We start from the raw sequence: 24,722 nt of genomic DNA on the forward strand, positions 1-24,722 counted from the left end.
TAGGGTATAGGGTCAGTGTTGTGAGGCAGCGAGGTGGGGCAGGTAGGGGTATAGTGTCACTGAGGTGGGATGGGTAGAGCTATAGGGGCACTGCTGTGGGGCAGCAGGATGGGGCAGGTAGGTGTAGGGTGACTGACATGAGGCAGCGAGATGGAGCAGGTAGGGGTATAGGGTTGGTGCTGTGGGGCAGGTAGGTGTAGGGTGACTGCTGTGGAGCAGTGAGATGGGGCAGGTAGGGATATAGGGTCAGTGCTGTAGTGCAGGTAGATGTAGGATCAGTACTGTGGGGCAGTGAGATGGAGCACGTAGGTGTAGGGTGACTGCCGTGGGACGAAGGGGGGAGCACCCGGGCCCGGCCCCGGCCACCTCAGCGCGTCCCCATCCCCTGTACGCCCCCGGGTCCCCCTCCGTGCCCCCTCAGCCGCGCTCCCCGGGCCCGGTTGCCGCAGCGACGGCAGAGCCCCGCTGGGCTCCCCCCTTCGCCGCCCGCCATCCTCCCTCCCTCCCTCCCTCCGCCAACATGGCAGCGGCGGCGGGGCGAGGCGGCAGGTGAGGAGGGGCGGCGGGGCACGGCGGGGGGCGGCGGGGCGCTGCCGTCCCCTCCCCTCCCTCCGGCCGCCGAGGAGGGGCCGGGGCCAGGCCGGGGCTGGGGGGCGGGCTCCGGGCTGCGGGCTCCGGGCCCCGGCAGGCAGCGCTCCTCCTCCGGCCCCGGGGCTGACAGCGCGGCCCGGCCCGGAGCCACCTCCCGGCTCCCCCGTTCCCTTCCTCGGCCGGCCGCCTCCCCTCCTTCCCTCCCTCCCTCGCCCGCCATGTGGAAGCTGAACAAGAGCAGCAAAGTTCTCCTGGACGACTCCCCCGAGGAGGACGAGGCGCGGCCCCGCGGCCCCCCGCCGCCGCCCCCGCCCGCCGCCGCCTTCGCGGCCCCGCAGGTAGGGGACGGGGACGGGGACGGGGACCGGGATGGGGACGGGTTTGGGGTCTCGGAGCCCGGCACTGCCCGGCCCTCCGGCCACATGAGTAATCAGTTTTCCCCCGCCGGGCCCTGGGCTGGCACCGCCCCGGCCGGCTCCCGGCTTTGCAGGTGCGTGCGGAGAAGTTTGGGGCGGGGAGGGTGGGTGGGGGGGCGATTTTTGGGGCTGCAGCTCCGGGTGGGAGCCGCTGGTCTCGTGTGGGAGCATCCAGCCAGCACCCAGCGCTTCAGCCGGGAGAGCCGGAGGGCACCTGCACAGCCGCCCTCTGCCTGGATTTTGGGGTGCTGGCTGCCGGCACGGGGCCCCCGATGAGGAGCAGCCTCCCCAGTTGCCAGCAGTTCTTCCCTCGGAAGCCCCAGTCGCCTGGGTGAGCCCCGGTGCTGCCCGGCCTCGGCCTCTCTCCTGCTTGTGGCTACAGGAGCCCCGTCCCTGGGAAGATGCACGTAGACAAATGGGATCTCCTCTAACAGGAGGAGTTGCGTTTCAGAGACCCCTTCAAGGGGTTGGGGGGCTGGAGGTGGCCCCATGTATCTCCTGCAGCCTCTCATCACACACCTCCCCTCTCTCCATCCACGGTTCCTACCCTCAGGTGCTTGCAAACTTCCCCTGCTTTCACTAAGCTGCTGGTTTGCTGTCCACAGCCCTCCTGGGCTTGCTGACCTCCTGTCTCCTTGCCTCCCCCACCCAAGCCAACCAAACGCTTCCAGTGAATCCCATGGACTGCTCGCTGCTTCTCTTCGGCACCCACAAATACCCCAAACCCCTCAGACGCTGCTGACCAAACCCCCCCCAGATCAGCAGGTGATTCTTCAGCCTGTCATCCTGACAATTCTGCCATCGTTTTATCCACAACTTTAGCAACAGAGGCTTGTTTGGGCTTTGTTTGATTTTGTCCCGTTGTCTTTACAAGCACGGGCTTCTCTTTCATTAGTGGGAGGTCTCAGATTATAATGGCGATGATTTCTGGTCCAAAAGGTTTGAGTTTTCATCAATTTTCATAAAATTCCATTCCTCCTCCCAACAGTGTCTGCTCCCAATGGCTCTGAAATAAAAGATGCTTTTTTTGGTGTAGGAGATGGCAGGGAAAAATAAATCATTCCCAGGCACTAAATGAAACATTCTTGAAGACAAATGATTCAGGAAAGTTAGCAAGGCTGGAGCCTAGATTAGCCCAGAAGCTGTCATGAAGACCATAAGCTATTAGTTGTTTTGTCTGAGTCAAGTCTGCTTCATTTTTAAATTCAGAAAAAAAAAATAAAGTAGTTATTGTAGAGTTTATTTAAACTTTAAGGCGTGATGGACTGTATGGAAAAGCAGGATCACCTGGTTAACCTTTTAATTCTTGTTGATCTACCAAAGGCAGCATCTAGGTCGGATGTAGGTACAGTATTTCTAAAACATCGCTTGGGTCTCAAGGGTAAGGTAAAGTACTTGCTAAGCTTGTTAGAGCTGGTAAGGTTCACGGGCCTTTGCAGTTTTTGACCTGTTTTTGCTCCTGGTCGTAGGATCTGTTTTTGCTCCTGGTCCTAGGATCACAAGGGAGCGGGACACAGCAGAGTGCAGGGGGATTCAGCCACGTTGTTTAGGGCTGAGCCCTGGGGGACGGTCGTGATGCCATGGAGAAACTCTCAGCCCCCTCTGCCCTGCTGAAGTTGTGTGGCACAGCCTGCCCGAGCTATGAATGAAGGATTTCCTCATCCAGGAGGAAAGCAACCAGGGCTTCCCCGGTTTTCTGTCTCTAGGGCAAGCTCTAAATAATTTGCTGGAGTGCTTTTTAGTGAATTAAGAAAGCCCGGCATTTGATTTTGGGCAGAAGTTTACTGTTTGATTTCATTTCCTCTAGGTTCTGTTCTGATCTGTCATTTGGTAAAACAGAAGACTAATTGTCATCATCACGTTGTGACTGATTTATGCTGCTGTATGCTGTTTGCTCCAAGCTGAGGAAGAGTGAAGGAGTTCTCTCTTGTACAGCCTCATAATTAGGACATTGCAGTGGCAGACAGCAACAGAGAATTAGGCTACAGAAACTGAAAAACAACAAACATTGTTGCTGCACAGAAATTTTAGTAATTGTATTTAGATATGGAAAGCTGATCTGGCCTTACTCAAGCAGACATTTGAACTTGTAGAAGTTCATAGGCTCACTTTCTGAAATAGAAGAGCTTAGTATTATCTAAAACCAGAGGTTTTGATGGTTCTGGGTTTTTGGAGTACCGAGCGGTTTGATTTTGTTCCAGGGGAGAACAAAAACAAAGTTCAGAAGATGAAGATTGCAGTGGGAGGGAACCGTCAGCCTTTAGCCGCTTTTCAGCAGGAGTCTCTGCATACATTGAAGTGCATTGAATTGTTAACACTTCTTTAAAATAGTAAGCTGCTTCCTGAGATAAGAAAGACAAGTGAGTTCTGAAACTGTACTTGTGCACGTGAGTGTGTGAATTGTATATTTTTGTTTTAGATCAAACACTTTTAGACTGAATCATAGAAGTTAGATTTAATTTATGCTCCCGAGCATAAATATTTTATGTTTATGCGGTGAAGGTTCTTTATTGGCTAGAGTTACAATTAATGCAAGAAGGCAACTTAATACATGTAAGTAGTACACGTGTATAAAATGAAATTAACGTGGGTCTTGCGTTTCTCTCCCAAAATACGCCTGGAACTTATGGTGCTGCATGCCAAACTTGCGTCCAGTTTGTAATACGCTCATTATGTTTCGAACTGTAGCTGTGTTTTTGGAATGGGAAAAATGTTTGGTTGTGACTTCTGCAAGGCGATGTTTTGGCAGTCCTGCTGGGTTCTCCTTGATTAAAGCCTGCTGTAATCTAATCAGCCCTCGGAGATGTCAATGATGTGTCGATACTCCATGCAACTCTTACGTAAAGTGGCGCTCAGCTGTAGCAAATATCTGTGTGTGAGGGTGGCAGGTGGGTATCGGGGTAAACCGAGTATCATCTTTGGCAGCGTTGCCTTTCCCGTGAAATGTTTCGGATCCTTAGCCTTGACCCGCTCTCCTCCAATCGTGTTTTTGGTCGTATTCAAAGGCATTCAATGTGCAAAGGCACGTTTGATGCTGAGTTTTGTTTAGACTTGCTCGGGGGCTGTCTCAAAGCTGGGTATGCAGATCTTTCGTTATCTGCTTTAATTAAGGCGTTTGAGGCTCCGTACCGTTTCAGTACCAGCTTTCATCTCGGGCTGAGGCGAACTCAGACGGGCCCCGAAGGAATGGGTGGGAGCTGCGCAGCGTTTCGTGGGGTCTGCTAGAGCACCGAATGAGAGGTTTTGGTGGTGGTGGTGGCAGTGTTGGTTTTTAATTAAAAAAGTAGTAAGTGTTAATCCAGCCAATGTCTTCCCTTCACTTCCTAACCTTTTAAATGCGTCTCAGGCTTTGCCTGCAGTACTCTTTTAATTCCTTTATACTTTCTCTTCGATGCTAGCCTGCTTTTTCTTTTCATCAGAGTCGTTCTTGTGACATTTCGGTGACATTTTCCTGGCTGACATCCATCACCTGTATTCTGTCATCATTCTTGAACATTAGATCGTGGGCCCGGCAGCGAGGACTCCCCCTTGGCCTGCCTTTCTTGCTTTTCCTCCTCCTGGTCATGTTCATCCTTCAGTAGCTTCTTGGCTGGATCCTTTGTCTTTCTCACGGCCTTCACGGAGCCCTGTGGATCTGACAGTGCCTTGTGGGGCTTTGGGCTCTCGTTTTTTATTTTTCTTCCAGTTCTGAGCTACCTCACTTTCTGATTTATCCTGCCAGCTTCACACCACTGACCCTGCTCCGGGCTGCTGCTTCTCACCTCCTGCCCTGTGTCAATTCTTGCCACCAGAAGTCCTCCAAGGTGCCCATTTTCTGGTGGCCTCCTGCTGCAGGCAACATCAGCGTCCCTCCTTTTCTCTCAGCGAAGCCTGTAAGCTGAAGGCTGTCTGTGGTTTACATCCATTGCTCAAATACTCAAGTACCCAATACTTTACCACTGCTTCCTCTATAAAGTCCAGGTCAGCTTTTTTTTTTTTATATATTTATTTTTTTAATTATTATTATTTTTCTTTCTGTGTAGAAGCTGAAATTCTTGCGCAGACTCCCACTCTCCATCCTGATGGTGGTTACTTCTCCTTCAGCCCTAATACCTCTGCTGTGTTTCCCCAAGCCCCTAGTAAGTCCCATGGCTGATACTCTGGCTGCTGCTCACGGAATCAAGCTGCCGTCATCCTCATCCTCCTGCTTCACTTTCTTCAGCTGGCCTCCCTTCCTCTCAGAACATTCACATTCAGGTTTCTGGCATTGCTTTCAAGGTTTTTCTTAGCGCATCCCCTTCCTTGCTAAAGCCATGCTTTCCTGGAGTCACAGGGACTGTGTGCCATTAACATACAAACCAAAATACCATTCTTCCTGTGAAACAATCGATGCACTCACATCTTTACTAGTAAAGTAAGGCTACAGTTTCTTTCCTTGCCTAACCAGAAGTGTTTTGTCAGGCTGCACAAGGGCTGTGGCACTGCCAGCAGAGGTGATGGAGATTTTCCATGTCTCCAAGCGGAGAGGAAGGCAGCATCTCGGAGGGAAGCAGTGCCTTTGCGGTGTAACCAAAAATAAAGCCTTCAACCTGTTTTGCAGAAACTATACTATGGAAATATTGCCATTACTCATGCAAGAGCTTTTTCTGGGAGGGATGTGTAATTTAATTGCAAATGCCATGCGTGACTGAATAAAAAAAATTGTATGTCAGATAATGTCTTTTGAGCTACCACCAGTTGGCCTGTTTTTGGGATCAGAAAGCAGCAAATGTGAAGTCCTGGCATGGACAAGTTGTTAAAAAATGACTGTCAGAGAAATTTTCAGACAGAAACATCATTAAAATGGAAAACTTCATTGGAATATTCAAATCGTTGCAGCAATTCGAGTCAAATTGATTATCTGACCTTCCTCATTTCAGCTTTGACATTGACGGTATTTCGGTCTTAATACAGTTGTCTCCAGTTCTTGAAGCACATTTGTAATATTTAAAGCGGGGCAAAAGTAAAATCTTAATGAGCTCAGTTTCTTGAATTATTTTTAAGGTGTTTAATGACATCCTTCCAAAGCTGTTACAAGAAGCAAAGTCTGAGTGAGATGTATCATAATGACATACTACAGAGATACACGATAATGTGAATGGTTCATGGAATAACCTCCTGCACTGATGTAAAAACACCGAGCACAGGCATCTGCTGCTCTGATGTTTCTTTCTGTAATGTCGATAAAATGCCCAACTACAAAAGTATTCTTATGTAAATACTTACATTCAGAAATCAATCTTCTCCAGTAACTCTTGCCATTTGTATCAATTGACAGGATAAAAATATGGAAATAATCTAGATGCCCTGCTTTAAAATGTGAAGGAATGCAAAGCAATAACTGAGGAATAAATGGTTGAATGGAATGGTTTGTGAAAATGCTAAACAAGCTTTTGACAGCTGCGGATGCTGAAGGAGAAAACATCATCTTTGTTTGGATTCTTGCGGTTTTAATAGTAATTTAAAAGGTGAAAAGATAGGAAATCTGTTTTTCATCTCCCAGTCAATGTGGAGGATAATCGTTCATTACAGCAGGCTGGGACCAGAGGGATGAAAGCATTTTAGGACATGTTGGATGAGATGTCTGCTGGATCCGAGATAGTCACCTGGACCTCTTAAAGCTGGCAGCGTGGAACAAGAAGCAGTGAATGAACAGCTGAAAGTACACTTTAATAGACTTATTTTTGGTGTTTTCTCTGTGGGCAAATTACTTTCAATTTGCCACCACGTGGCAGAGGAGGCTTGCGGGGTGGGAGTCACTGTCACCATCAGACACAGTGGCGTTGAGGCTGGTGGTTGTTGTGATGGGGGAGCTTTTCTAAGTTCGATGAGCAATTTGGAGCACCAAATTGTTCTGTTTAGAGGAGATAAAACAGTTTAAAATATCAAGGAATTCTTGAGAAATGCCTGGTTTAAGATTTTTCTTTGGTGATATTAATTTTCAATTTGCACCAGCTGCCCAGATGGTTGGTTTGGTTCATTCGCTTGCTTTGGGGACACAGAAATGGAAGGGTGAGATCTAGCAGCAGATGAAATATGGACAGCGCTAATGAAGTGGTCTTGATCTTAGTGTAGACTTCCTCTGCAAGAGAGGAGCAGAGGAAGTTCACGGTTCAGCATGGGAGTTGGGAACACGCTGCCTCGTGTGAAAGAAAGCTGTGTGTGACCGAGGAGTGCATCCTCCAGCTGTCCAGGCTGCAAACCTCGCTTCCTCGGAGGGCACATTCGGTGTTGGGTGAGCATTTGGGTTCAGTTTTATCGGTTTCTGTTTTAAAACAGTTCAGTTTTATCCCTCAGCCATGTTAAGAGTACGTAGAAAATACATGTAGCATAGCTGCTTCTCCGTCCATCTAAACACGATCATGGTTGCCTCAGTTTCATTACTGGGCAGAAGGCATGTATCCACACACTGAATTTTCCAGGTGTGTTTATGCACAGCAGAGAAAATGCGTCCCATCAGCAGTTATCTGCTGATAACTTCCTCCTTACCTACGCCAGAGTGCAATTTACATTGGTTTTGATTCAGATCCCACATTAGATAAGTGGAGCGACTTTTGCATTAATAACCTGCTGTAGTCTCTGTGCCGTTTGATGTTGCAGCGAAGGGGTGCCCCAGCCCAAGGAAACCGGTGCTTTTGTTAGCTGCAGTTCGAGATAGCGATCTGCTGCTGTGATCCGCTTCTCTCAGCGTGAGCCCGCCGCCTCTGGCCGGGCATGTCTACAAAGCTGTTCTCTTCTCGGTTTGTAGTCGGTGCTTTGGGAAGCTTTCCAGCTTCAGAGGTTAACTTTCAGGTGTGTGATCTCCTGAGTGATTTTTTTTTTCTTTTTTCTTAGCCATCTCCTATTGCTGAACTGCTCTGGGGGGTTGTGGAATAGTGGGAGTTGGGTTAAATTCTGCACTGGCACGTATCTCTTCAGGTAGTGCTTGTGTTTTTTGTTTTTTTTTTTTTTCCACTTAAGCTGTATGTTTGTGGTTTATACTCTAATTTGCACTTATGGGCACGATAACCTAGCCTTTAAATTACGCTTGGTCCTTGATGAGATGCGGCAGTACGCAGGTCAGTAGGAGGGCAATAATTTGCACCGAAAAGACCTACTTTTAAAATAATGGCTTGTTTATCCTTACGTGCCTTCAGCTTCGACGACTAGTATGGGTATGGTAGGGAGGCTCCACAACTGGGTAGAGAAAATCGATAATGTGCCATTTCATGTGCTAGAGCAAGAGAAGGGCACGCAGGGTGAGGTGATGCTGTTATTTGCCTTAACTATTCCATGTCCAGCACTTCTCCTCTCGGACCGAATTATTAAAGCGAACGATCTAAGGAGACTAATTAATTACTTTACCACAAAGGAAGCTGAGGGAAGTAGATTACAATTTTGATCTCTGTACAAAAAGGTTTGTGTGCTAGTTGAATTAATCCCTTGAGTACCTTATGGTTTGCAGCATGTCCAACAAAAGGGCGCTTGTTTCCTTAGGAAAACACGCTGTGCATACCAGCATTCCCGTGCCAGAACTGGAAGGCTATTCAAGTTGATCAGCATTTCCCACTCGCCTGAGCATTAGGTTGCCTATTTCATTACTACGCACTATAATGTAGTCCATGTCTTTCTTTTAAGTTAAAGTAAAAAATGAATTGTCGTAATTGTAAACCACTTAGACCAAAACACGCTGGGGTAGCTTGTAAATGTTCGCAGTGACAGTGTTCATTATGCAGTGCCATAAAGCAAGTTCATCTTCACTCTTTACAAATACCTGTACATTTGGCTGTCCCCTTAGGGGAGGGAGAAAGAAAGAAAGAAAGAAAGAAAATTAAATGAAGCCACGCAAGTCAGCGTGTGCTGTGGCTGTCTCCCAACGTGCCGGTGCTCCCATCACGCTTTCTTCCTGCCGTGCTTCCCTCTGCTCTCCCTAGCCAAAGGTCTTCCAGAAAATGTGTAGAAGTCACGTCTCTCGGAGATGGTTAAATTCAAACCTACTGGTGCTGGCTGATTGAAACTCGATTGGTTTCAGTTGTGAGTTACCGCGAGCACGTGGGACGTACGGATGGACGTCAGATGCGCACCAGTTGGGCAACTCTTCCCCTAGGCAAGGGGTCTGAAAAGATCCCGACCTTCTGCAGGGGTCCCTGGCCTCTTGATAGGTCTTCTGCTCTTGAGACATGTAGTTTAGGCAGTTGATCCTCAACAGTTGATTTTTCTTGAAATTTTCATATATTTTTGTCTCTTTTACATCTTTTTAACTTGGTGTTGTCCTCCAACACATAGCCCTGCAGTGTGTGCATGCCGCTGCTGTCAGCTCCTGCCTCACCCCACAGTAGAGGCTCGTTGCGTGCCCATGAGCAGTAACACACGGACGTATTAACAGACACACACACAGCCCTAGCTCTCTCACTTGGACAAAAAGGTTGCTTCTTTTTTATTTTCTTCTTTTATTTATTGTGAATTACAACTTCTATCAAAGGTGATGTTCCAGTTTGACAGTGCTCCCTAGCCCCACAAGGTGCTTGCTGTGGAAGCTGCTTCACACTTCTGTTTCCTCATGCTTTGGCTTGCTGGAGGCTGTGTGCCTTCACGCTTCCATCTTTTCTCCATGCTCTGTCATGTTTTTAAAATCATTCCTAAGGTGTTTGCAGAGCTGGATGAGTGGAAGTGCGAGGTGTCCTTCCTCTGGTCTGAAGGTGTGAACGTGTCTGTTCTGGAGATGGGGTATGTGCTTGTTGCAGCTGGCGGCTTTGCCAGCTCTGGATGTCTGAAATCATTTTTCCTCTTGCCATTTCATAGAGGCTTTTCTATTCTTTTTGGTAAAAATTCGGACAAATGAGTTGAAATATTCTCTAGCTCTTAACCCCGTGCCAGAGCAGAGATACCGTCACGTTAAGGAAGTGTTTGTGACCTCATGCAAAAGAATGAGAGGTGACAGTGTTAAGGGGAAACGAGAAAACTCTTGCAATTTTTTGTGGCATTTCCTGTTAAAACATTGCCAATGATCCAGTGATTTGCTTTTTAAATTAAAAAAAAATAATAGTAGTTGAATTTAATTTTAGAGTACAGCACAGATGTGAACTTTGTCATGTTTGGTATCCCGTCTACAATAATACCTTCCTGTGTCAAAGACAGCTGGCTGAAATCCAGAAGTTAAATAACTTGGTGAGCTCTCCGGGAAGCAATATTCTCATTTTGGATGATTATAGGAGTTCCTGACTTTGTGTTCTGCCCCAACAAGTCAAGCTATCTGTCTGCAGATCATGATTTCCAGCGCAGAGTTACCGCTGAGCTGTAGTGTGACAGTCCTTGTGCTGCTTCTAGAAATGCTCCCGATGCCATCCTTGTCCCTTGGATAATATGAACTGTTGCCTAATATCATAAAAAAAAAATCACGTGGGATCTCAAAGTGGTCTCTCAGAGAGGAAGCTGATGGATCCGGGCCCCTGCATGACAAGGAATAGCTGCTGCTTCTCCTGCGGGCTGCCTCACCTCTGCCCGATGCTGAAGATGCAGTGACCGCGGTCACAGAGCTGGGCGTTTTGTGTGGCTTGGCATGTGTGCGTGCAGAGGTCTGTGCTTTTGTTTATATGGAGTTACCTTAAAAACACGGAGCGTATCAACTCCTTAGCATTTGCTGTAGTTGAAAAGGGAGTTGCTCAGGTTTGGTTTTTGAAGCAGTATTTGGCTGATGTAAGGAAAAAAAAATGGACAGAAGTAACTGCAGGGGATTTGGGGGATCTGTCACTTCAAAGATGCTTTCCACAAAACTTTCTGTTGTAATTTTTGTCAGTTTTCTTTGGAATTGCAGTTAAATAATTTAAGTTATAGATTGCTGTTCTTATTCTGTATTTGGGGATTATTTGTATATCTAGAGAAAAAAAAACTTCTCATTAAAACACAGACTGAAAATGTTGAAAATTGTGTAATTCCTGTATACTGTGCCCCACATCTCATATCTTTCTTTAGCCCATAAAGTATTCCTGGTACTGATCTTGTTGTGTCTTGAGGAAGCTGTTGATAGTATGATGGCTTGAGTGCACTGAGATACCAGTGTAATTCAGAGATGGACAGAACTGTTGCCTAATTGAATTGCCTTCAGTGTCATCTTCAGTACTCTGGTTTTCTTCAGAAATCTTGAGTTAAAAATAGAGGAGAAAGGAATGTGGGCAAAGGTTTGCCTGTCAGTTAAGGAAATGCAATGCTTTTTAATGTGAAATGTCTTAGAAGATGCCCCACTCCAGCCTATAGGCACTGCACAGACCACCACCTACGACAGCGTTCATCAGATGAATGTAGATCCATAATATATAGACACAACTCGTAATGTAAGATTCAAACTAAAATTTTAAATGTTAATTGTGTGGAAATCACTATTGTATGAGGGTATATTTGAGCTCTCTTTTGAACACTTTATTTTATTTATTTATTTATTTATTTATTTATTGGTAGGGGTTTGAATCTATGTTTTTACTTCTGGTACATCATTTTGCATCGTTCTAGCTGGAGTTCTGATAACATTTTGTATGTTAGTAGTGGTCTTTGCTTAGTTCTGCACTGTGACCATATTTTGTCAATTTTCTATTTTGATGGGTTGAACAGAATAAAAGCATTCATGAATACTATAAAATATGTTACTGCTAATTGTCCAGCTGAAACTAACTATGGGCCTTTCTTTTTTTCTTTTATCTTTTCTCCCCCTTTTCTTTTCTTTTGAGAATAAAGACCAGTTTCTTCACGATGAAGTTCCGTCTTCAGTATCACAACTTGCAACAAAGGTAAATAAATACCTGTAATACTTCTTTGGAAGTGTAACATGCTTTATGTCATACATAGTTCACTCTGTGTGTGTTAGGAACTTACCTGTTTATCATGTACAGCTTGAATTAAGGGGGATATTTATGTACTTTATTGATGATTTTATAATTATGTTTGATCCTTCCTCATCCCATTGTGGATTTTTCATTCAAGTAATAATAGCAGTGTAGTAGTTAATTAGAAAGCTGCTTTATTTCCTTTCGTTGTTGGGGAAAAAAAATGTACCTTAACCATTTTTGTTCCTTCACATATATTAAAAAGTAAAGCAAAAATAAGAATCCACAGGAATAACTAAAGTGAAATCTAAGGAAGTACTAAATATTAGCTGTAACAGGTGTTGAAAACACAAGTAGTAAGTGAAATTTTTGTATGTATTCAGTTACGCTTGTAAATCAACTGGCTCTCTGACCACAAGAGATTAAAGACTTTATCTTCTATCTCTTTCAGAAAAGTAGGCATTTGAGTTAATTTTTTATTTTTTTTTTTACCTTGATGTGTGTCCAAGACTTTTTTTTTTATGTTCTTAAAATACATTGGTAGAAGATGAAAGAACTGGAAGTTGTTATGATATGCTAGAGCTTGTTTTGAAATTCCATAGGTATAGAGAAAAGCATTTAAAAATAGTTTCATTAGAGTAACAGAAGACTTCACATTAATATGTATAAAGTGAACATCTGCCTCTGTTACTTCTTTTTTGTTCTACTTCAGATGCAGCATGATTTTTCACTGAAAATGGAAGTGTAATTGTACTATATCCTTTTCAGCTTTTTAGAAGAAAATATTTGTTCTTTTTGATGGAACCATCAACTACTATTTATTTTATTATAGGTGATGATGTATGCTAAGGAGAAGAATCTTAACATTAATCTAATTTTTCTTGGAACTTTTTCGTCCATTTCTCAGTTATTCAGGAAGTCTTGCTAAGAGTCTGTTTTGATTTCTAAAAAAAAAAAAAAAAAGTCCTCAGGCAAACCACTGAGCTGCAGTGTTTTTCTGTTGTAAAGCAAAATCCCCTTGTCTTGAAAATGTATTCACAAAAAAAGCTCCTTATCCTTCGCATCTTCTGTTTCTTTATTGTTGTTTCTGAAAGCACTTCTGTATTTCATTTGGTTGTTCTGTCTTCTTAGAAGCTGTCAGTACAGTGGTGTCCCACAACTTCTGAAATCTTTAATATGTTAATAAAAGGCTGATGAATTATATGTGTGGCCTTTTCAGTATGTGTGTTTCATGAATAAAGCAGTCTCCATGTTGAAACAGCACAGTGAAGAACAATGCAGCTCTTGAGGAAAAGAGAAGCGAGCTTGGTATGTTTGCCCTCTTGGGAGATAAAGGTTACTTTATGGGATCTTAAAGCCTGACTTTTAGACCAATTCCCATTCTCAGAGAAAAGCCTCTGACCTAGGTTTGAAGGTGTGCAAGTGGGAGCTGGTCCTAGTAGATGGAGATGCAAAACATGCTCATGGTTTTGCTCATGCAGGAAGTTGCCCACCTGGCAGTGAGCTCACACTGACTGTAACACTAAGGGTTTCTCCTTCCCTCTTCACGGCTCAGCTGAAGGGTGGGCGTAGCTGGTTAGAAGGCCTCATAGCCTCTCATCTGAGGAGCCATGAACCCTCTGGTGGTGTGCTGGGCAATGCTGAAGCTGGAACCCGTGTTCATGTCGCTGCTGCCCCTTGGGCCTTGGCTAAGCTCATCTTGGGGCCAACCAAAGTGCCGAGGTCTGGAGTTACAAGTACAGGGGCATTGCCTACTGTTGTTATTAGGCCAGCTGTTGAAAAGAGGCAAATTTTGTTCTTGAGAAACAAATTCAATCACTAATAACAGAATTGGAGATGCTGGGAAGTCCAGTGGGGCCGAATTCCAGCCTTTCAACTTGTGCACCCCAGAAGAGAGTAATTGCTGGCCTGTACTCCAGCAGAGTTGAGAAATTTTCCTTCTCTAATTGCTTTGATGTCTGGGAGACAAATTTTGAGGGGTGGGGGGTGTTTTTTTCCATTTTGAATTCTTTGTTATTTGAGTTCTTGCATGTTATGAATAGGCTTCCTATAATGTGGGAACAACGCTTCTTTAATTAAAGCTGATTGACATTTTTTTTATTATTGATTGGCATTTTTATTATAAAACACTTAGTTGTGACTTTATTGAACTGTAAAGTACTTATATGGAAAATTCCAGCTCTGGCTTTTAATTTTCGCCTCATTTTGCCAGGGGGAGGAGGGAGGGAAGCTGCAGAACAAACAGTTGTTTCTTCTCAGTCAAGGTTGGGAGAAAAATCCATTCTTCTTGTTTACATTAAAAAAAAATAATAACCTGCAAGTGTTTTGTGGAGTGCCTCTACTTTGCTGAAGGATTTTGTACCAGTTGTCAATCCTGTGTGAAAATATTTGTGAAGGTCTGCTAAAAACTTGGCCAAAATATAAATTTCTGGAAATCTCATTTCGTACATGCTGAGCACAGACTTTTTAGGGATTAGCTGCTTAACTACACAATGGCATTGAACATGCTGGTTCTCACTGCAGGTATGCAGAGCTCAAAATTGCTCTTTTTTGGTTGCTAAGTCTCTTGACATGTGGCTTGTTGTAGCCCACAGAGAGTGACTTCTGTGCTTTGTTGGTCAACAGTCAAGAAACAGAGAAGTCTAACCAGAATTGCAAGTGCTAGTACCCGTTCAGAAAGCACTATCGTTTTAGAGTCATATTCAAACACACTCTAATCACTTGCTATGAAATGTTAACCATTTATCATATACCTCTAACATAACGTCCCAGATCCTTTCTACCGTTCTTCGACTTGATTGAATTCTACCCTTCTCCCCCCACTCCTCAGCAATGTGTTCGTGCACATTTAGCTGCTTTCAGTTGAGTTTACAGTTGTCTTCTTTATTATGTGTTCATCTGTATGTCAAGATACATTTTTTGCAACATACTTTATCAGTTTGCTTTTAGGACTCTTCAACTTAGTATATAACCAACTATTAGTATTCCTTGTTCGTCACCTTTTAGCTTAATTTTTCATGAACCTTCTTGCCATCTAGTAGAGCTTTAATTATGAATTATGTGCTTTTGACAGTAAAATTAACTGAAAAGTCATCTTAGTGGTGCTTCTCTGCTTCCCAGTAGACTCTTTGACTGTTCCTGTAATACTCATTGCCTGTCTACCTAGTATGGGAGGCTGAGAGTCGTGTCAATCTTCTGAATTTGTTGGCGTGCTTAAAAGTGGTATACTTAAAGTCATTAATTTGGAGTAATGCCTCTCAAGTTTACAGGAGACTTCCAACTTAAGGGACCTGTCCCTTTCCGATGTACTTGATCTATTAAGTTAGTAGATAGACATTTGTTTATACATATTTGATTTGCTTGTGTGAATATGGGCAGCAAAGCAGGAAAACCTTACAGTAAGGGTTGAGTTTGTAGAATGAACTGATGGGGGTGAGTTTGGGGAAGCCACGCTGCACATACAAGGCTGTGCAGAAGAAAGATGACCGTAATTTTCATAGGGTGTGTGAATTGATAGAGTAGTTGCTGCTACAAAAAGAAATTTCTGTTGCCCCTAATCTCCATGATCAGTTGTTCATTGACATCTTTTAATGAGCTGATTCTTACCATTAACCCACAAGAATGCAAAAAATGAGTGATTCAGATGTCTGCTGGCTCAGGGAGTTGAACCGGTGCCCTCAGTACCAAACCATGGCATAAGGCAGGCAGTACAAATGTGAGCAGGTAATGGACCGGCTCTGCCCTTTCCAGCAGCAGTGTCTGGTAGACCAGCTCTGCCATCTTGTGAACCTCCTCTCCAGGAATCTGACAGATGGGCAGTGATGCTGAAGCGCCGGCAAAGCGGAGGGAATGGGAGTGAGGGGGAGAAACAGCAGACAGTTGGACCAGGGGTAGGCAGACTGCATCCTTTACACGATGTTCTAGAAGTGACTACTCGTACTCCAATTTCGAGAAATGCACTAATTAAATGGCAGCTTTTTCATGGTAAAGAAAGTACTTTGTAAGCTGGGACTTAATCTACCGAAGGGGAAGAATCTGTGCTCTGGGCTTGAGACGTTTAGATGCCTATTTGGACAGAAGATGATGGTGCTTTTTCAGTAGTCTGCCAATTGATGGTTTAATTTACGTCTGTATTTCAGTTTTACTGATCCTTCTGGGTGATTGCACAGGGCCTTGTGCTAAAGATTTTCACGACCTAAAATGGAAGACAGGGGAGAAAGTTTATTAGTGGCTGTACCGACTGGGGTACTCCATGCTCCCATACTCAAATGAGCATGAGACCAGTCTGTAATCATACTCCATACAGTACTGAAACGGCATCTTGAGAAGTTTGGCCTTTTTTGAAGAGTAGTAGGCTGCAGCAGCCAACCTGGTCCTCTAAAGGCTTAGACTTTCCAACATCTGATGTTAGAATTGTAGTCCTTAGTTGTGCTGGTTTCTTTGCAGTCTCTTATGGACCTTTCACTTGTCTACTTGTTTTGTTTATATAAATTTTTACTTTTTTTTTCTTCTTTTTTTTTTAAAGCCTAGAGTTTTGACTGTCCACCCAGCGCTATCCTAATGTTGTCAGTCAGGTTAGATTTTCAAAGATCACCTCCTCCAAGCCCCAAAATCGTCTAGCCTGTCAACCAGGGAAAGAAGCAAAGGTGACAGGAGGCCTGTGTGGATGAACTAAATGCTCCCGGGGAAAAAAAAAAAAAAAAAGCATAAAAAGGAAGTGTTCAGGACGTGGCAGAAGGTTCAAGTGTTGGGGGTGAAACATAAAGACATTGTCTGAGCATGCAGGGATGGGGTTAGGAATGCCAAAACCTGTGTGAAGTTGCATCTGATGAGGGGAAGAAAGGGCAACAAGAAAGGTTTCTGCAGGTGCCTTCTGCAGTAGGAAGAATGTGAAACACTCTTGCACATCCACTGGGCACCTGACTCTTCTCAGTGGTGCCCAGTGAATGTGCAAGAGGCAGCGGGCACAAACGAAAATGGAAGAAATTCCAATTAAACAAAATATGTTCTCACCCTGAGTGTGGTCAAGCCCTGGAACTGGCTGCCCAGAGGTTGTGATGTCTCCACCTGTGGACGTGTTCAAAATCCTGGGCAGCCAGCTCAAGCTGACCCTACTTTGAGTAGTGTGGTTGGACAGATGATCTCCAGAGATCAGCCTTAAGGGCTCTGTGATCCTGTAAACTTCAAAGCAGTGGACACGTGTCCACTGACTCATGGAAAAAGTACTTTGAAAGTTTGAGAATATGAGCTAGTCAGCTATGTTTAGAGACTGAAAGTTGCAGGAGTACTACTTCTGAGTTTTGTGTAGACAGTTGCATCATAAAAATAAAAGACCTACAAGTGGCTTGATATTTGAAGGCTATATCAGTAGTGTATTTTCATATTTTCATAACGTTGCAAAGCTGTTGAAGCTGCTGCATGTCACACTAATGGTTTCAGTGAATGGTGGCATCAAGATCTCTTTCCTGGGTTGTACCTACCAGCAGCTACAGTTGGAACTATGCCAGCTGTAAGGATTGCAGCAGGCTGTTTTGCAGATTTATTTATTTTTTTAGTAGGTGACAGTTGAATGACAGCCATGGTCAAAAAGAAAGATCACAGTTCTTCAGCACCTAGAAGAAGGCTTCTTGAAGTAGGAGAGAAGTATTTCACCCCTGCCTTTGCTTAGGGTTGCATTCTGTAGTATGGTACCACTGGGAAGACTACTGAGAGGGAGCTCTTCACTCCTTTTCGCTTGAGTGAAAAGATACTTCGGAGTGCCAGCACCAGTGAGGGCAAAGCTAGAACAGGAGGCTTAAATGTGGTAGGCAGAAGTTGTGGTTTTGCTGTTGCACATCTCGGGGTTCTTTCAGCTTAGTCCATTTTATATCCACTAGGCTTTGCAGAGTGAGTTTTTGGAGAATCACAGGATGGCTGAGGTTGGGAGAACCTCTGGAGGCATCTGGCCCAACCCCTGCTCAAGCAGGGCCACCCAGAGCAGGGTGCTCAGGCCCATGTCCAGGTGGCTTTTGAAGATCTCCAAGGAGGAGACTCCAAACTGAGTGACTCCAAAAATATGTTTTGACTCCAGACTCAGTTGTATCACATATTACCAAAGTATGTTCTACTTGGACGTTGATGCTGTTTTATGGATTATTCTGGCAGTGTTTTCTTTGGAAATCACAAATAAGTGGTGGAAGTATGTCTTAAAGGTTTAGAGGACCCATCATGGGATCCATGGAGCTGTAAATTGGTAGATGCTGAAGGAACAGTACAGTGCTGTGTACGGATTTACTGGTTTACACAGAGGTAGGAAGTGTCTACAGCTCTCTCTGCAGACACTCAACCCACTCCTGTGCAAAATGAGAGAGCTTCCATGCTCCCAGCTGCACAGCACGAGAGAGGGAGGACTGGTGCTGCTCCTCTGCCACCCAAGCAGCCCTGCTGTCTGCCTGAAGTCTGTAACACACACTGATGGATGTGTCTGCTTCTCTGCATAGGTTCAAGGTGCAAGTTTCCGGGGCTGGAAGGAAGTGACGTCTATGTTCAATAAGGATGATGAACAGCAATTGCTAGCAGGATGCAAGTCGCCAAAATCCAAAGGGTGAGTTCAATTGATTGTTCTGCCTGCTCTAAAAAATACACAGACTGGAACAGAAAATAGCTCTGCAGAACAGTGAAGGCAGAGGCTGAAAATCAGTAGTGTTCGACTCCTGGAACTTAAATCACAGAGAAAGGTTTATGTGCATTTCAGAATTATTCATTGCAAGTTTAACGTGCGTGCTATACTAGGAAAGGATGGATATTGTTGTTAACCTTTTTAGGTATATCAGAAAGAAGGGGGAATTTAGCTGCATAATCCATCTTTTTTTTTTTATTGTAGAACAGTAAAGGTTTATGAGTAAAAGGGTCATCCACATTCCCCTTTCCTCTTAAGGATTAATTACATTTGAACTTAGGAATTCCTCTTTTTTACGTGCTTTACTCCCTCTTTTTGAAGTCATGTCTGCACCTGAAAAGGTTAAGTGGTGTACCTGTACCAGGTTCTGCAAACCTTCCCTGTTGGAGCTGAAGTGTTCACTTGGCAGTGCTGCTGCTGCTGTGGCTAGTTCCTGAAGAGGCAGACCTCTTCCCAGGATCGACTGTTTTGCTGTTACAGCTAGCACTTGTAGGCTTTACCCACCTACCTAATTACCGTGGTTACAAACAGGCAGAAACGTGCTACCCAGCAGTGCAGGTGTTCAGCCAAATAAAAGCTTTGCCGTAGTATGTTTTGTTTCTGTTTTACATTGAAATACATTTTACGCTGAAATACATATATTTCAATATGTATGTGTATATGTAGATGCATGCATGTACATGTAGATATAAAAACATTTAGAATACAAATACACGTATTTCCTTTTGAGCCTGTTTGATTAAATTACCCAAAAGTTCCCTGTACAATTTTATGGGTGTTCAGATGCTAAATTCCTTTAAGGATCCTTTGCAATTTATGCTGAAGATAAGAATGAAATAACCCAGGGAATAAAGCAGATACAGTATGAAAACTGAGTTCCCATAAACGTGGAAAGGGATTTTTAGTATTCCTATGAAAATTGGCTTTATTTTTAGTTTATAATCATATGCCCTGATGTTTAGTTTATTTTTAAAGAAAAATGCAACTTTTCAAGTGCTCTAGCCACAAAATACAAGAGTGGTTGGAGTCTGTGACTGGCTTTAGCAAGATGAGAATTCTGAAAACGCTAAATTCACTGAAAAACTCACTGTAAAGGTATTTTAAAGGTATTGCTTCTACTTAAATATGATAGTATCAAAATCCTTATGTTATGTTATGTTGATGGGAAAAAGCTCTTTAATAGAAATATTCGTAAAATTTCAGTGGTTGTTTTATCTGAGGCTAAAGAATTTGTATGCTAATCGTAGGTAATTCTTTCAATTTGTTGTTTAGCTTGTTGAACCCTGAAGGTTGTTTGTTTCACCACTGGTATTCAGCCTTTTGTGTTCTGCTGTTTGGTTACATACATAGCCTGGTACATAAACTTATGCATAAATACTTGACATTTTGTATCTTAAATGCTCCTCACTGCAAATATGAAATAACTCAGGTTGAAAGTTCTTAATGAGATAAGAAACATTATCATGAATGAGCACCCTTTCAAATGTCTCTGGGAGAGAAACTAATATGGATTTGGAAACAGTACAAATTGTTACGTTGGGAAACAACCATACAAGGGTTGTTTTTTCTTATTTGGGGGAAGGGTATTTGGGGATTTCTTTTCAGAAATGCAAATCAACTGTTTTCAAAGTACTGTGCATATCTTCATAGACACCAGGATTTTTTTTCCTGAAGTCCTAATACTGTAAATCAGAAATTTTAGGATATAACACGTAACTGGAAAGGTCGTAACAGGTATATGAAACTGAGGAAAACAGTGAGTGAGTATTCAAAGCTGGTGGTAGACAGAATATTTACATAGTGCTTCTACTATCGTACTTTTGTTTTTGGTGCTTGCTTTGTTTTGGCTGAAGTCCTAAATTGTTCTAATGCATGCTAAAATACTTCATATGTTTCCAGAGCCAGTTCCAAAGGTAATTCATTGTGGGGTAGGTGAGGTTTATGATAATAGGAAGTGGTCGTACTCAGCCTAGTTCTGATTTATCGCTGCCAGACTCTGCTGGGCTTAGCCTTACGTGTATAGGAAGGTGTTTTTGCAGAAGACAGCAATTATGGATGCGCTGTCACAGAGTGGTGGCTGACTTCTTTAGTGAATGTGCAGAGCTAGCTTTGGATAAAATTCAAGATGCTTCTTTTTGATTAAGCAATATTTTAGCATTCATTACTATAGAACATTAATTGAATGTTATAAATAACTGTTACATACATTGTTAAATGAAGAAATTAATCGCCTCATCATTGTTATTTTCTAGAACAAACCTAAAGCTAAAGGAAGAGATGAAGTCAGAAAAGAAGACAGGTTTTTGGGACAGTTTGGTGATAAAGCAGAACGTCCAATCTAGGAAACCAGATGAGATTGAGGGATGGGAACCACCACAGCTTACTGCTCCTGACTCTGCCAGTGATGCAGCAACTACTTTAAGTGACTATACAGCCTGGTCAGGCTGGGAAGATGAAACCAAAGGCTCCACAAAGTACACAAACCTGGCCAGTTCAGGAAACAGCTCCAGGTGGAGTATCAAATCAGCTGGAAAGCTGGTTAGTATTAGACGTCAGAGCAAAGGTAACCTTACTGACAACTGGGAAGAACTAGAATGATACTGGTAATGTGAATTTCTTTATAGATAAGAAGAGAAAGGTTCCATGATTTACTTGTATGTTTAAACCAAAATCAAATCTGCTCAATATTGCACCTTTATACAGTACTTTGTTTTATTCAGATTGTTACAAATTTTTGCTCGCCTAATAGTAAATTTTCTTATTACATTGTTAAATAGCTATGTTTTCCACACTGAAAAAAGTAGAGAATCTATTTTGTGCCTATATTTCACATTCAGACTGCAGTACGTTGGATTGTTGGTTTTACCAAAAAAAAGAAGTAATTCCTTAGTGAATGTATACACTGGTTGTAAATTTGACTGCCTTATGTAGGAACTTCCACTAGCTCGAGGTCCTGGTTTTTCCTGGTATTTGAGGGTCACTCAAAATGTTAGTTTTGATGCTGTCCCTTTTTAAATAAGAATACTGATCTGTAGCTTGCAGGAAGAATGCTTATACTTGGTGGACTGTTTTCCAAATCTTCAGCCTCAGCATATGCTTCAGCTTGTGCACACAAGATGCTCAACTGTCACACTGTGCTGTACTGTGTAAGAAATGGGAAAATACTACTCTAAGGTAATTCCTTCCATTACAGGAACTTCACCAGTAGTCAGGTCAAATGGGTCTTCCAGAGTTGTTGTTTGTTTGTTTTTTTTTTTATAGTGAATGTTGTTTGACAAAGCTTACCAGTTTTTAAGATGCATGTCATGCCAAAAATAAAAATGATTGAAAATTTGGAAAGCAGTAGGGGGTAGAGTATAAGATCTTGGTATTTGGTATCTGTAGTCCTGAATCTAGGGATGAGTTGCTTCTTATGGAAGGGCAAACGTTCATTTTTACAGTAGCTGACCTCTGTTTCACAGTTTTTTCATTTCCTACTGTCTGTTGTCCTTTCCCCACTCCTCCCTCCGTAAGCAGTGACTGAACTGTACCCTGACATTTTGGGATAACTGAGCCATTACAGGTATGTGCATGCACACAACTCGTGAAGCATTTTTGTTATAAAGCTCTGTCTTATTAGCTACTGATGCTTTCAGTTTTGGTAAAAGGGGGCAAAGTGTTGACCTTGGGATTTGACGTGTATATAGAATACTAAAAGTGCCTCTTTCTAGCATATTCTCGCTCATTATTAGTACAGCCAATGTCAGATTGGTTTCCACTTTATTTATATGACCGACAGAAACGCTGCTTTACCATTCATGGAAGAAAATAAAACCAAAAGTCCCACAACAAACATGACCAGTAGGCCTTTTCTCTCCGGATTGTTTATCTGGTGTAACTGAACTGAAAACTTGCTGACTGCCTAGCAGCATGGCCAGTACAATAGGAAGACCAAGTTACCATTGGAGAGAAAATCAACGTTTTTAGAAAGAAACACATACCTTTATATTTAATGGAAATCCTGCAAACGTATTTTTGCAAGAAGCTGATGAAAAGGGATGCATGCAATTTTCTTCTAAGCTTGTACCTTGTTTCTGTTACTGCCACATTATTCCTTTCTTAGCGCTCTTTCTCCTCTCTCCTCCAATTCATGTGTAGTTTTCTGGCTTATGGCTTCTGCATAGCTATTCTTTGGAAATTCCTGTTGAGATGTGCCTGGAGGGAAACGAGCAAAATGGCTTTTTGTTTGTTTGTTTGTTTTCTGTTTAATAGGATGATAAAAGATATTGTCCTTAATTTTGTATAGAAAAGCGTTGCTGTTTTGGGCTACAAAACAGGATCTTGTAACTTGTATTTATAAAATTGGCATTATATATTAAATAAAATACTAACAGAGGAGAAAGGGTTAGCATTTATACTGCATCATTTAGTCTGTGAGTAAACTCCATATTTGCCTTTGGCAAGTACATATGCTGAGGTTAATTATAGGAAAGAATTAGGATTCTTGGGTAAAGTATGCTGCATTTTATAGTTTACGGAATACCCTGTAAGGCATGAGCTAGTATTTAGTTTGGATGTTGGTGCTGACATAAAAGAACAGAAAAAGATCTGCTGGCAGCCCTCGATATTTTGCTCTCAGAGGTGGGCTGAGGACTTTTAATTTCCCTCCTGAAGAAACTGTTTCTACTGTGACCAGTAAAGGTTTGCCTTGCACATTATACTGTCAAGTGCCTGTTTCTCACCTTGATGATGTGTTTGATGCACAGCTTAGCTGCAGAATTTTTCAATTTGTTTTTAGGTTTATGACAAAGAACATGCTCACAAAGCTGAAGTCTAGCATAAAACAAAATTGCATCTAAGTGGGAAATTGAGATATGTAAACTTAAGGTATGACTCTTAGCGATGGAAGTTTTGGTGTGCTTTTTAAGTGATACTTCCTCAGAAATAATCGTTCTAAGGATGAACATTATTAAATTTAATATAATTTATTGTTATGCTTTGATAATGTATTTGTCTTGAGAACTCACCGGCGTGAGCTTTTCTTCTCTTATGTTTATAAACTTGTCTGAATTTTCAGAACGGGGTCCCCTTTTCTTTTACCTTCTTTAAACGCTTAACTACATTACACATTTATGGGCTTAAACTATACACGGCTCCATATGTGGAATAAGTGTAGAATATGTCCCTTACTATTTGTTTTGGAATTGCATTTCAATCTCTGTGAAATGGTTTAGAAGAAGATAGCATTGAGATTGTATAATAAGATTGCACAAAATAAAAATATAGTTTATATTGCTTTCTCGTAGCCAATCTGCATGATTGTTGGCGTGGTTTTAACGGGAATTAAAAGCTTTGTGTGGCTGTAACTAGTCACTTAACTCTCAGCAAAGTTTTCTGAGTATTTTTATTTATTAGCATCATTTGCAAAAAGAAAAATAGTATTTTCCATATGAATAAAGATTTAGTTTGAACTGAAATGCCTTACTCTTTGATTTATTTAATTTTTTGTTTTATTGATCATATGAATTTGTTTCCACCTGTGTGGATGTTACTTACATGATTGCAGAACATGGCAAAGGGAGTGAAGCTGTATTTGTGTGAACGCGGTGATTGATGCCATTTCAGAACCTGCAACACCCTCAATTTAAAGCTCCACCCGTTGCTTTCATACTGGGAAGAATTTGTTAGCTTTGACAGACTGAATATGTTTTGCTTAACTGGTATTTATTGGTTTAAACAGGTTTTATTTTTATTTTTTTTGGTTTACTGGCTGTTACGAAAGCCTGGGCAGAGCAGGATTTTTTCCTAGATTTCACTAGCAGTATGTAAACCGGAGGACCTGGAATCCTTTTGCATAACGAGGTGAGACCCACACGTCCTGGAACGTCCTCATGGCATCTAACAAAAGTTAGATGCAGCCGCTTGTACCCGTAGGTCAGAGGTAGAAAGAGGTATTGTCAGCTTCTCGTTCTTCCTCTCAAATTTACAGGCTTTGTTGCTCTCTAAACAGGCTTAGCAGGGATTATTGAGGCAAACACTTCTTACCAGGGTGGGTGAATTAGCTGGAAGAGAAGATTTTATTCATGCAGGTTGCATTCCTGGGGGGAAAAATCCCTGTTTAGAGACATCTCTGACTGTACCCAGATGGGCCAGCTGTACACCTGGGCAGGTGAGGGGGAATGGGGGGACGGACATCTGCAGACCCTGGTTGGACAAGGAGCCTGCCAAATTCTGAGTGCGTCTATCTCAGTTTCCAAAACTTTC

At 42.8% G+C, this 24,722-nt stretch overlaps 1 protein-coding gene across 2 annotated transcripts; it reads left to right on the top strand.

The window, feature by feature from the left end:
• The first annotated feature begins 622 nt into the window (after positions 1-622).
• TDRP (testis development related protein) lies at positions 623-23,935 on the top strand. Of its 2 annotated transcripts, XM_084516007.1 has the most exons (4): positions 624-929; positions 11,726-11,785; positions 18,301-18,404; positions 20,732-23,935. In XM_084516007.1, exons 1-4 carry the CDS (start codon positions 810-812, stop codon positions 21,075-21,077), a joined length of 630 nt encoding a protein of 209 aa, XP_084372133.1. In that variant the 5' UTR covers positions 624-809; the 3' UTR covers positions 21,078-23,935. The 2 variants fall into 2 exon arrangements, with proteins under 2 accessions (XP_084372134.1, XP_084372133.1); XM_084516008.1 differs by lacking the exon at positions 11,726-11,785 and having other exon boundaries at positions 623-929.
• The last annotated feature ends 787 nt before the right edge of the window (positions 23,936-24,722 follow it).

Source organism: Aythya ferina (genome assembly GCF_964211825.1).
Source record: "Aythya ferina genome assembly, chromosome: 3".
Classification (NCBI taxonomy): Eukaryota; Metazoa; Chordata; class Aves; order Anseriformes; family Anatidae; genus Aythya; species Aythya ferina.

Bases quoted from the DNA above. Each gene is read 5' to 3' on its own strand.
- TDRP (XM_084516007.1), top strand. From the start codon at position 810: ATGTGGAAGCTGAACAAGAGCAGCAAAGTTCTCCTGGACGACTCCCCC. The intron at 11,786-18,300 runs GTAAATAAATAC...TTCTCTGCATAG, and splicing joins TATCACAACTTGCAACAAAG to GTTCAAGGTGCAAGTTTCCG. The intron at 18,405-20,731 runs GTGAGTTCAATT...GTTATTTTCTAG, and splicing joins AAGTCGCCAAAATCCAAAGG to AACAAACCTAAAGCTAAAGG.